The sequence below is a fragment of the Triticum urartu genome, chromosome 5A (genome assembly GCF_056163025.1).
Source record: "Triticum urartu cultivar PI428250 chromosome 5A, HENAU_Tu73, whole genome shotgun sequence".
NCBI lineage: Eukaryota > Viridiplantae > Streptophyta > Magnoliopsida > Poales > Poaceae > Triticum > Triticum urartu.
In genome coordinates this window covers 649,365,863-649,379,143 of record NC_141877.1, presented here as the reverse complement: position 1 = coordinate 649,379,143, position 13,281 = coordinate 649,365,863, and the positions used below count along the sequence as shown (strand labels likewise).

General features: G+C 43.4%; 1 protein-coding gene across 1 annotated transcript; it reads left to right on the top strand.

The window, feature by feature from the left end:
* The first annotated feature begins 241 nt into the window (after positions 1–241).
* Positions 242–9,412, top strand: LOC147973767 (uncharacterized). The gene is made up of 10 exons (XM_087522240.1): positions 242–329; positions 440–577; positions 656–780; positions 866–1,144; positions 6,170–6,300; positions 6,840–6,916; positions 8,436–8,555; positions 8,633–8,754; positions 8,835–9,079; positions 9,361–9,412. The coding sequence occupies exons 1-10, from the start codon at positions 242–244 to the stop codon at positions 9,410–9,412; spliced, it is 1,377 nt and encodes a 458-aa protein (XP_087378366.1).
* The last annotated feature ends 3,869 nt before the right edge of the window (positions 9,413–13,281 follow it).

Sequence of the window (13,281 nt, the reverse complement as noted above, 5' to 3'; positions counted from 1 at the left end):
TGTCATCTCAGCTAGTTTTGCATTTTCTGTTCAGGTTAGTTGAGGCGTTTGATGTCACCGGGTTTCTTTTTCTGTACACAGCTTCCATCATAGTATATCGATTCATCACATTTGGGATTTTGTTGTAAAATTACTTGTATTTTCAGATACCTGCTAGTGTCTAGTATAACAGTTTTTACAACCATATTCTGCTTGTTCAAAAGGGCATTTGGATTGTTTCATTGACCCCAGGGTTGGGAAGATGCAGAAAACCAAGCGCAAGCGAAGAAGCAACGACATAGGATGCCTTAATGAAAAGAAAAGTGCTAGCAAAACAGTACTTACGCAACGTTAGTCACTGATTCTTCATCCTTTTATTTCCCTGCAAATATTTTTACACGGCAAAACTGCTGTAGCACTCACAATTGCTTACCAGTACCATGTTTTCTTAATTAACTAGGACCCATCCATCCAGATATTACTACCTTTGAAGATGGATTTGGTAACTTGCTTAAATCCTCAAGTTCCTCGAGTGAACTCACCAAACAGATTGAGTCGGAACTCTCAGAGAGTGTTGTCTCCCTTGCTTCATTCGTTGGTAATTATATTGTTACATGCCCATTATTTTCCATATCTGTATTTCAGTAATCAATGTCGAAACTATTATAATCTGTAGGGAGTACAGTGCTATTTGAATGCACAGGAATATTTATTGAGAATTTATGTACTGATGCCACAAGTATTCTGACTTCAGCTAATATAGTTGGGTCTTCAGATTCTGAGATCACTGATAACTTGACGGTTGGTGCTGCCAACTTCTCTCTACTTTTCCTTGCCTATGAATATACTATCATCCTGTTCACCTATTCTTGGTTTATCGATGCAGATTAAAGTGCGTCTTCCCAGTAATCGAGTTGTCATTGGCTTGTTACACCATTGTGATTTCAAGTATAATCTTGCTGTTGTGAACATCAGGCGCGCACGTGGTTTTCAGGAAGCACATCTCAGTCGTAGCCATGGCATGCAATTTGAGCCCAATAGTAAGTTAGTAGCTGTGGGGTGTTGTTTCGACTCAGGCATGTTAAAGTGCACAAATGGGACAGTAATTGGCAATGCAAGCGATGGAGTCTATGAGCTTATGCTCTCCACATATGAAATGAACATGGTGAGGTGCTGTTTTTCTTAGTTCTCTGCATGCTGGAAATAATTAGATGTATATAGCTTAAATCTATCATATACCCACTGGATTATCAGTTGAGATACTATCGATCCCATTTTTCCTGTGCAAATTTTTCATTGTCACTTTATTTTTAGGGAGTGTCTAATTTTCAGTCATCTGTTTTCCCATTTGGTTTAGGTCGTTTTTCTTGTCCACACAGTTCTTTACACGTGTCTTTGTAGTAGTTTCAGTCCAGACTGTAGAGCCAAAAAAACGATTGTTTTCATTTCAGTTTCAGGTCGTATTCTCCCTCCCCCTCGTCTACCTTCAAACACATGTTGGCGCCTCTCCCTAACGGGTCACTTGCAAACCCGCTACTGATTCATACCTTGACATTTTGTGTGGACATGGACTAAATGGGAGTGACAGTATAGCTTAAAAAAAGTAACAAAATAGGAGCCAAGTAAACATGATGCTGGATGCAAACCAGAGTCTCGCTTAGCTATATGTCCCTTGAACTTTCTTCTATAGTTCAAAACTGACCACAACAAGAATATACTGGAGACCATAAAACTGAAGATTGAATAGTCACACTGAAAATGAAAAAAAAAGATGCACAAATGGCAACCCATGTATCCGTTGGTCAATATAGTAGAGTTTCATACAGCTTTGCACTCTCTCTTGCCTTCTTCTTCATGTCTTCCGTGAACACATCAGCCTCAAGCGCTAGATCAGCCTGGTTGGGAGGTGGCGCAACCATGCAAATCAGCAATTTTGGCACTGGTCCATCGAGTACAAAATGGAGCAAAACTCCCTCACTGAGATTGTTCAACGTGATGAAGTCCTCCCACCCAACGCCACAGATGCAGGTCCTCCTGTGTTCTTTCCTGATCTCGGTGATGAATTTGCGCCCCTCAAATTCCTCAAAAAGCATGCCGCCAGTGGCGCAATTGAATTCGACCGTTCAGTGGCATGGGATAAACTGCAGGAAAAAGCAAAAAAAATGGAAAAGGAAGAACAAAAGATAGGCTATCCTCATGCTTGTTGGGGCATGAGACGTTTGCAGATGAGACTGACAAATAGCTAAACTCTAAAAATTGATAGACTAAAAAGGAAAATGAATGCAACAAAAGTAATGACCGAAAATTAGAAAAAAGAAATCTAAGAAAAAGCTAAAGTTGCTATAATTCTATCAGCTAAAAGGACTAAGTTTATATCTGAAAAGAAAAAAAATGAAATCATACACGAACTAAAGAAGAAATGAAATGTTTAACTGAACAGGACAACTATTATGCTATCACAAAACATACAGGGAGGTATGGTAATATCCACATCATAGCCTCCTATAAATGCGTGATGAATGAAAAATTGACCATAACAGAGAAGTAGACTGTAGTGATAAATTAATAACTGACCATGACAGGGAACTAGACTATACTGATAAATTAAGCATATTCAAAATTATGTTACCACTGAGCTTTCAATGTCTTCAGACAATCAAACACCAAAATTTAAACCCGATGAGTGATGGCTAGCTCAGTCGGACTTGCAGATTGGGCACACCATCCCTGTTACTGTTACACATGTGGCAGAAAAAAATATATTTGTTAGCAAAAAGATGACTGAAAAATTAAGAATAAAAACTCACCAGATAACTAATTTAAGCTACAGGAATTATAAACACATATCAAGTCTAACCATTTCAAAATGAATGCTGAAAATACAAGAACAACAAAATAAATTGAAAATAATAAGCTGAATGGAAAGTACACTAATAATGACTGAACATAAAACTGATAGACAAGAACAAACACTGACCAAATAACTAAAGAGAACTACAATGAGACACTTAAGATACTGAACAAACACTGGCGAAATAATAACCACTTAACATAAAGCTGAAGAGAACTGAGACTGATACTTAGGTATACTGACGACTAAAAATTGAAAATAATCTAACAAAAAACCAGTGCAGAAACTGAAAAAATTTAGCACTTACAGGAACATAAGATTCACAACAGAAATAATCATCTACTAAAAGACAAGACCCATGAGAGATAGGACTGAAGAAAGATGCAAATGATAATTAAATATGATAAAATGAAGACTGATACTATTAAAATAAACTAATATAAGACTAAGAAGGCAAGCTTACAGACCGACGAACAAAAATAATGAAAAATGAACACTTAAGAATATGAACAAAAAATGAATGTGATGTTTTCATGTTATTTGATAGAGATGCAAAGAGGGACTGATTCGAGACATCTTTGTTAGAGTCTTCGTAGCAGTAGTGAGAATGAGCATGGCATCTGTCAAAAAAGAGCGGCCCACAGAGTGAGGTTTTAAAAAAAATCACATCGGTAGAAAAGTGATACACACCGCAGAATGAATTAAGAACCTACGGGTTCGGACACTAAACTGACAGACGCGTAACATTAGAAAAACTGACACTTAAGATACTGATATGGTGGGGTACTGGTAGGTGGTGTGCAACAAGAGAGGTCCCAAGACTGATAAACCTACAAAACCTAACACTGAAGACTGACACTTGAGTAGCATAGTATAACAAACCTAACTTGATTACTGAATCCGAAAAGAAATCATAACAACAAGCAACACTACACTGAAATCGTACTCAAGAATACACACTGAATAAGTGAATATGACTTGAAGACCTTGAGTACTGAATCTGAAACAGATGACTGATAGAAAGAAAAAATCATACTGAGGAACGCACACTGAATATGACTTGAAGAACTTGATTACTGAATCCGAAGCAGATAACTGATGGAAATAGAGGACTGATAGAAAGAAGAACTCATAAAAATAACTAAGAATAATAAGACTGAGAAGAATACCAAGAAGACTAAGGAATGAAGATAACTAAGGACTGATAAATAAGAAAAGACGACATGGAGACTGAAGAGTACTAAAATAAGTGGGACAAATGAGAGACTAATCTACTATCATTTTTAGCTGAAAAAGCTATGCTAACTGAGACCAAAAAAAGAGACAGAATACTGCAAAAAATGAAGAAGTGGAAATGATGAATGGCAAGGAAAATTAAGTGAAGACTTTCCATCCTGTATAAATGACAAGATGGAGAAGAACAAGGCGGATAAATGAAGAATGACAAGTAAACAGATAAATGAAAAAAAAATGAAATAGCAAGCCTACAGAATGACAAACAAAGTCCAGATTGAAAAAATAGAGGGGGCGAGACTGAAGAAGGATGAGAATGAGGATTCGGTAACAGCCATGCCTATCTGGAGCCACTTAAGTAGGACACTCCTATTTATATACAAAAAATGAAAACTAAAGAAAAAAGAGTGAATAGTTACCAAAAGGATAGCCAATTTTAAGTTCTGAGCTTGAATTTTAAAAGGTAGACACTTAAGTAGGACACTACAAACTGATTTGCAAGAAGAATAGTAAGAAGTCAGTTGTTCATCTTAGAATTAATATATAGAGAAAATGCTAGATAACAATATAAGAGACCAAAACAGGAGACTTAGGAAGAAATGGACAAAAGACACTATAGTGAAGAAAATGAACAAAAACCACTAGGTCATGACCACACACGTCTCTAGCCAGCTGGCCAACACCTTACAATAGTGTATAATGACATCTACGATTCCGTGCTCGTGCAACACTAGCGATCTTCCTAGAAAAGATTAGCATATGAGAATGGGCCAGAGCTCAACTGATTAGGAACCAAGGGGAAACTTGGCCACCTCAAGCAATCTGGTTGAGACTACTCATAGAAAAAAAAGGAACTACAACTTTTGCATAAGTATCAATACATTCGTAGAAAAAAAATCCCCGTATGAATTGGTTGGGGGGGGGGATGTATATGTTTAACAAAACACTAGAGACGAAAAGAAAAAGATGGGGTTGCATAGACTACAACTTAAGCTATATAAAGTTGCAATGAAACCTTCTGACTTTTGAAGAAAAATAATGGTCAAGGGAAGCAACAAAAACTTATATGCATACTCCCTGTACAAGCTTAATGATCGAGAAACAGGGACTTACGCGACAAAAAAAAAGAGAGAAAGATATAGAGACAATAAAATAAGATGGAACACCTCAGAGTATGTGATTCAGGGTACTGCTTGTACCAAATTGCTGCAGTTTTTCATATGTGCAGAATGTAACACAAGACTACAGCATTCATGGACACCATGAATCAAAACAAACACCTAGTAACTAGTATATGTAGTATACTATCTTTACAAGCTAGCACGACTTTCACATTAAATAAAATTGAGCATATGGTAGCATTTTAGTTCCATCTTGACACAACAAAATCATCACAAAGTGTCACATCACAAAAGCATTGCTGTTACCTTCTTTTTAATTGACCGCTGCAAAGACTTGAAAACTGAATTCCAATCAACCTGAAACAGCGGAAAGGGATTAGGACTTGATTGTTGCAGATTTGCAAAACTGAACCCGAATTAACCTATACAAAAACACAGAGAATTAGGATTTGAGATCTGCTTGTGTTTTAGGGTTCAAGAAGAGAGAGGACAGACTCATAGACACAAGAATAGAGAGTAATGAGGCGCCACATGAAGAAGGGAGGGGGAGGGGTGCCATGGGAAAGGAGAGAGGGGCACCATGAGAGGGGAGGGAGGGAGAGAGAGAAGGCGCCATGGTAGGGAAGGGCATGCTGGAGGAGAGGGGCAACAAATGGACAGAAGAAAGGGAGGAGATATGCTAGTGAAGATAATATCTGAAGATTTACCTGCGCCGCCGTCGCCAGGACCTCGCGGCCGTCGCCTCGAGCTCGCCGTCGTCGCCATGGATGAGGAGAGACCAGATCCTCCACGCGACCCTGAAAAAACAAAGCGGGTGCGAAAATAACCCGAACCGATCCACTGAGACCCACTAAGACAAAGCGGGCCCGAAAAGGACACCGCACCAGCGTAGATCTCAGAACTAAATCCAACGATTGAAAATTCGACCTGAAGCCAATATGAAAACAGACGACTGATTTTTAGTAAAACTGTATTTTTATGTTAGGCTTGGATTGGGTGCCCCCTTATTGATTTTGATGGGAACTTTGTTGGAATGAACCTCCAAAGTGGCCAAAAGACTATGTTCACACCAGTGAACAAAATTCTTGAATGCCTGGGGTACCTTACGACAGTTAGGTTGGTATTTCTAGACTTGCAGTATTTACAAGCTGTGGCTTCTCTGTTTGGCTTTACCATGCTAGCTTGTCCTCCCATTGTGCTACCCTACATTCCTGTCTGATTTGAATCTTCTGTTTTGGATGCTAAACTGTATTTTAGGTTTACCCAGTAGGGTTTTCTTTGGTACATTTCCATCTTTTTTCTGCTGTTCTCATAGTTGCTTTGCATTTTGTGAACCTGGACGTTTGTGCCATTAGCACCTGGCATGCCGCCCTGCTTTGGAGACTAAACTGAGCTAATAAATTTTGCTAATTAAAAGTGTAATCAAACTTTGGTTTAAACTTTAAAAATATAGTATCGATACTAGAACTTACATTCATGACATCCCTGGAGATTGCTGTGTTGTTTGCTCAATTCTGTTTTGTTGTGAATTATATACAAGACTGTAACCTACTTCCTCCTTTCTGGCCCCTGTTTGATAAATCAATTTGTTAATATTCTTTTGACTTCTCGTCTTTCAGTGGATTAGTCATGATATGTTTTTGAACAACGTGTAGGGTTGAAAGTAGTCAAGTGGTTGCTGGTATAAAAGAGGCAATCACAACCAAGGCACAAAATGCTGGCATGCTGAAAGGTTAGTTATTTCTTTTTGTGGTATACTTCAACATCTTAGCGATACGATATAAAAAAGGCGTATCAAGTGCTGAAAGCTCCCACACAAGGTAGGATTGGGGAGGCTGGTTCACCCTCCAGGCCACAAGTGGGAAGACTCAACCATTGCGCTAGGCGCGCCCTGCATCTTAGTGATAAGATACATTTGCTAATTGACTCACCTTGTTGTACATATTTCATGCAACGATTATAGTGAACCTTTAATACGTGATGGTTGTCCCCCACCTGCTATGTTACCGAAAAAGGCTTTCGCCCCGCTTTATATATAAAGCAAAGATCATCAACAAACCCGGTACAAACGCACGCCAACACAACACACACACCTAAGGCAGGATACAAAGATGCTGAGCGCAGCAACACCACCCCAACCACTACAAGAGCAACCGGAGATCTCGGCCGTGAACACGCCACCGCCAAGAGGTGAAGCCGCATACGGCGAACCGTGTGCTCCAAGGCGGCGCCTTCAGGAAGGGAACGACACCGGAGCGCCGCCACCGCCCGATACGAGGGTCAGGGTTTCCCCTGGAGCAACACGACGGGCAATGAAAGCCGCGACGACGCCTTCAAGAAGGGAACGATTCGCCGCCGCCGGTCCGTCCGAAGATAGAGCAGGTTTTCACCCCGGCCGATAATCACCACCACCGGACGCCACACCCCGGCAACCATGCCGCCCACACGGCCATGGTCACCCGACAGCACCAAGCTACGGGCTCCGCTCACGAGCACCGCGCTCCCACCACCAGGGCCGCCGCCCTGGCATCCAAGACCTTGACACCACCTCACCCGAGACCAGCCGCTACTCCAACCAAAGAGACGAGTGGAAAGGCCTCGTCTTTCGCACCCCTGGGCGACCCCCAGCGCCGAGACCTAAGAGGCCGGCCGAAACTGGCCTCCATCGTCCTGTCCTGCTGCACCGGGCGTGAGACGGCCTCGGTCCTGCTGCCGGGCGCGAGACGAGATCGGTCCTGCTGCCGGGCGCGAGACGAGCTCGGTCCTGCTGCCGGGCGCGAGACGAGCTCGGTCCTGCTGCCGGGCGCGAGACGAGCTCAGTCCTGCTGCCGGGCGCGAGAGGAGATCAGTCCCGCAGCACCGGGCGCGAGACAGGCGATGGACCGCAGCTGGGAGAGAGCCAGCCCTTTGCCGAAGGTAGCATCCGAACGCCGAGGAGAGGAATCGAAGGCCAAAACAGGCCGCTTCCCGACGGGCCGACGCCGGAGATGACCGTCCGCCGCCGTGAAACGACCCAAACCACCGCCATGAGCCACCACCACGCTGTGGCAGCCCACATCCATGCCGGGACCCCGAGGGGTAGCCCCGAGCCGCCCTGCAGCGGCTGTGGTGCGCCGCCGAGGCCGCAGCCCGCCCACCTGCTATGTTATGTGGTGGCGAGCTGCTGCTGTTAATTTTTTTGGGTATGCCTTTAATGCTGCAACCGCTTTATTTGAGGAGTGCCAACTGACATGCCATGTTTCTTTAAACAGATGGTATGTATGAGATTAACTCTTTTGAAGAGGAATTCGTGGACAATATCTGGAGCACACTCAGTGAAGATGTTGCAAATACTATGGCTGGATGTGTTGTCTCACTTGCTTCATTCAATGGTGATTGTGTTGCGATATTCTCTCTTCTATTTCTCTTATTTCACCGATTATTAAAGACCAAATTATGATGTGTGCAGGAAAGGCAAAGTGTTTTGCTTGCACAGGCCTAATTATAGACTGTAATCCCGTGAGAATTCTTACTTCAGCAAGTTTGGTTAAAATTTCTGGCGATGAAAACAAGATTGATGATAACTTGCAGGTTGGCACTGGTAGTGCATATCATTGTTTGTGCCTTTTGTTTGTCTGATTATGAACCAGTTTATAACCTTATCATTGCAGATTGAAGTGTACCTTAATAATACAGAACAAGTCACGGGGACATTGAGACATTATGATCTATGCTATAATGTTGCGGTTGTAGAGATCATGGGTTCCTGCGGTTCTACCGCAGTGGGATTGAGGAGGCATATTTCTTTCACCCCTAATATGGAGGTTTTAGCTGTAGGGCGTCTCATTAAACATCGGAAACTAATGGCCTCAAGAGGGGTGTTAATTGACAGAAAAGGCAAACTTGCTTGTGAAGAGCTTAGGATTTCCACTTGTAAAATCACCAAGGTATATGTATATTTTGCCAACACATGTTTCACATGAGGGAAAATAATTATTTGTGTTAGAAATATGATCAACTCATCAATGAATATATTTAACTTAATCTATAATTAATTACACATATCATATTTTTTTGGTATGTGATAGGCTTGGCGAGCCAACGTAAAAACTCAGCCACTCTTATGGAGATGAAACCCAAAAGATCATATTTTTTTGCACCCCCTTTTTCTGGTCACTCATGTTTTTCTTTGTCCAGGCCGGAATTGGAGGGCCTCTTATTGATGCTCGAGGGAATTTTGTTGGTATGAATTTCTTCCATGATGAAGAAACCCCGTACCTACCGAGGGAAAAAATTCAAGAAGTCGTGAGACGTTTCGATGAAGAACGGTATGCCCAATCTTTTTTTGTCATAGTGTAATGTTCAGGTTTGTGTAAGCTCTTTTTGATGCCTGATTTACATGTAGTTGTACATGGTTTTTGTGTTCCAACAACATCCACAGTGTTTACAAATTTTCACCTCCTTACCATCCCAACATTACATTTTTTGAGAACATCCCAACATTACTTAGGGATATCTTGTTTGGACATGAAAAAGGGCCCACATAGTTGACATGATGATGATCACTTTTCCTCATTTGGGCTCCAATCTATGGATTCTTAGCTACTCCCTCTGTATAGATGTATAAGAGCATTTAGATCACAAAAGTAGTGATCTAAGCACTCTTATATTTCTTTACGGAGGGAGTAGAAGCCAACAGTAGAGACTATATAGTAGCCCGAAGGCCTTACTGATGCACCTTAAAGTAGAGTAGGGACCAATGGAGAGTAATGTTGCTTTGAATGCTCCAAGGAAATGAAGGAACAATATCTGAAATTTGAGTGCTAATTCAACAATTTGAAAATTCCCTCTGATATCTATCTAGTCTAGTTACTAAGCTTCCATGATCTCCTAGCCTCTGGTGGCTTGGGGTTGTGTAGGGCATTTTTAGCCCCGTTTGTCAATGTGTATCTCCTTTTTGTCCGCTTGACACTGACGGCACGACGTGTAGCCTTGTAATGCCCCTTGCCACTATACCATATGCTGCACAGTCAATAATTAACAACTCAATTTACCGCAAGCAACGCTTAATGCTACAATTAATGCTTAATTAAACAGAAAAAGAACATATTATCTCATGCTTATGAGCCAATTTATAAACCGGCCAGGAGGGATGCCTCACCAGACCAAAATGTTATGCATGCGTACTATGCAAAAAAAAAGAACTAACTTTTGCATCTTCGAGGTTTAAAAAGCCACCACCAACAGATGATATAGATATTAAAAGTTTACATCACCTGGCCCAAGTGATGTAAAATATAACATCTGGAGATGCAAATTTGCATCTCCACGCCGGCCCTTGTTCATTTTTCCCCACCGTACGTCTTCTTTCTCTTGCCACCCGCTGATATGCCGTCGTCGCCCGCCCAGCCACCGCACCATGCCGCCGTCGCCCTGCGCTAGATCCAGCCGCCAACCATCCCCGTTGTCGGTTCCGCGACTCCACCGCCACCGCCCGCCCAGCCACCGCACCATGCCGTCGTCGCCCTATGCTAGATCTGGCCGCCAACCACCCCCGCCGCCGGTTCCGCGACTCCACCGCCGCCGCCCGCCTCGAATCGGGCCTGATTCGCCACCGCCTCGCCCGATTCTCCACCAACGTCGTCTGATTTGCCCCCGCCAAGCGCCCACCCCGAGCTCCCAATCCACCGTCGCCCGCCTTGAAGCCCCCGCCCCGAGCCCTACCCCCCCTCTGCTGCCCGATTCACTAACGCCGCCGCCGCCGCTCGATTCTCCGCCGCCGCCTGATTCACCACTGCGAAGCCCACCCCCCGAGCCCCAATCCGCCGCCGCCTGCCACCTAGCCTTCGCCCCAAGCCCCCACCCCACGACGCCCGCCACCAAGCCCCCGCCCCGGCCCGAGCTCCCACTCCACCGCAGCTGCCCAGATTCGACCGTCGCGCCGCCGCCGAAGATCCCGAAGAGAAAAACGAGGTTCTTCCGCGTGCGGGTGAAGCCATCCAACAACTTCGGCATGGAGTTCTATGACGAGGGACGCTGCTTCTGCAGCACGTACTACACCACTGACAAGGCCGTGCGTGCTTACATTGGAAGCAAGGAGTCAATGGGAAACATGAAGGAAGTTAGCAATTTGGCCTCTTGCATCCAACCAGAGTGTAATTATGATTATAGATTTACCATTCTGTTCTTCCAATTTTGTAATATGTAATAACCATTGAGCAAGAAATTAAGCTCGGGCGTAGAACGAAGCTCACACAAAAATTGTTCATTAATTTCCACTAGACAGATACTTTTATAAAAATGTTTGAACATGATTGCCACTGCTATATAGCACAATTAAATGACTTACACACGGTGAGCCAACCAAACAAAATAGACCGCGTATAAAATAAACATAAGGGACTTAACCCACGACCGAAGAATAGGCACGGCAAAGCGCGCGTCGTGCTCTAGTTTTTATCAACACTAAAAGTTGGTCCCAAACAAGGCCTAGAGTTGAAAGCTTGAACCATTAGACCCCTCTCATTGATTAATCTGATTCAATTATATGATGTTAAACCAATTTTTCTTCCTTTTTATTTTGTAGCGCGAATGACGGTTGGCCTGAACCAAGACATCGTTATTTTATACCAACTTGGTACCCTGTACCGTTTGGTTTGTTCCCAGACGACGACGTGTACGTTGATAGTTTAGACGATTTATATTCAAAGTATGCTTGGCATATGTAGTGAGACTATTTGTTGGTTATGTGTAGCTGCACTCTATCAAGTACCCTTTTGAATCCGAGACTACTAATGAGCGAAATCGTTGTTCAGTTATGTGTTTATTTCTACCAACCCCCTTGTATTTCAGATATACATGGTTGTCCAATAAGCTTTACTTGGATTCTTGAGTTATTTGTTTGGCAATTACAACCGCTAATCGACTGTTTTATTTTGATTCTATGTCCAACACTCGTTGTAGAATGTCGCTTCTTGCGTGTAATACATCATTTTGAGGAATCTCTTATACGTATATTCATCATTCATCTTGAGAAACTCTCTCATTAATCACGTGAAACTCCTTCAAGAACTCTGTTGGCGACCGAGACTTGCGTCGATCGATTGATGTCTTGACAGCTCGCACATGCATCGGGTTGAAAGTATACATACGCAGGGCATATGAGAATACAAAACTGCTGTGCACATGACGTTTCGTGGTCAATTTGCAAACGACAGTCCAATAGCGGTATAGAAGTTTGCTGGACAACTGTGTCGGCCGTTAATCGGCCGGAGCTATATCGTTCGCAGAATATTTTTTTTAAAACTGTGATGATTTTTATAACAAATTTAGAATCTATACGCCCTGACGCAGAAAAATTAAAAATATCACCAGGTCGGCTTCCAGTTGGCCGAAGAGGGGCTCTTCGGTCCGCGGTTGCCCGAAATGGGCTCTTCAGCCTCCCATTGGCTGAAGTGTGCCCCAACTAAACTGAAAAGGAGTTGTGAGTGGCCTGGCGACCGAAGAGGTGGGCTTCAGCCTACCGACGACCAAAGAGCCCGGCCTACCAGCGGCCGAAAAGATCTTCGGCCTACCTGCGACCGAAGAGGTCCGGATAAAGCCGACGCAGCCATCTTCTTCCTCTGGCTGCCTCAGGGGCGGACCCAGCGCACGAGCGTTGGGTTCAGTTGAACCCAACGATATATTTTTTGGCCGGGTATATGTATACATACGTACGTGCTTGAACCCAATCAAAAATAAGGATTGAACCCATTAACTTAGGAGGCAACGCTTAAGCCCAAAAACCCACAGTGCACCCTTCCGTGCCAGCCTGCTAGGCCTGCTCGTGTCCTCCTGCCCCTGTTTCCTATTCTCATGTGCGTGTGTACAGATTTCTCAAAAAAAATAAAAAAAATGTGCGTGTGTACAGGGGCAGCGAGAGCAGGGTGTCACTCTGTCTTGGCTCGCTAGGTGCAAGCAAGCCCGCCTGGGTACGAGTCCGGAGGAGACCTGGGTGTTTATGCTGCGTTTGGATGTTCGTATTGGGCTGTTGAATTGGATTTGGTAATGGGCTGACCCTAATACAGACGTTTGGATGTACTCTGAAACAACCCACTGAAACGGAAACGAATACGCTGG

Coding starts and splice junctions, on each gene's coding strand:
- LOC147973767 (XM_087522240.1), top strand. CDS start 242: ATGCAGAAAACCAAGCGCAAGCGAAGAAGCAACGACATAGGATGCCTT. Junction 6,301..6,839: donor GGGTACCTTACGACAGTTAG/GTTGGTATTTCT, acceptor AACAACGTGTAG/GGTTGAAAGTAGTCAAGTGG. Junction 8,556..8,632: donor CTCACTTGCTTCATTCAATG/GTGATTGTGTTG, acceptor TGATGTGTGCAG/GAAAGGCAAAGTGTTTTGCT.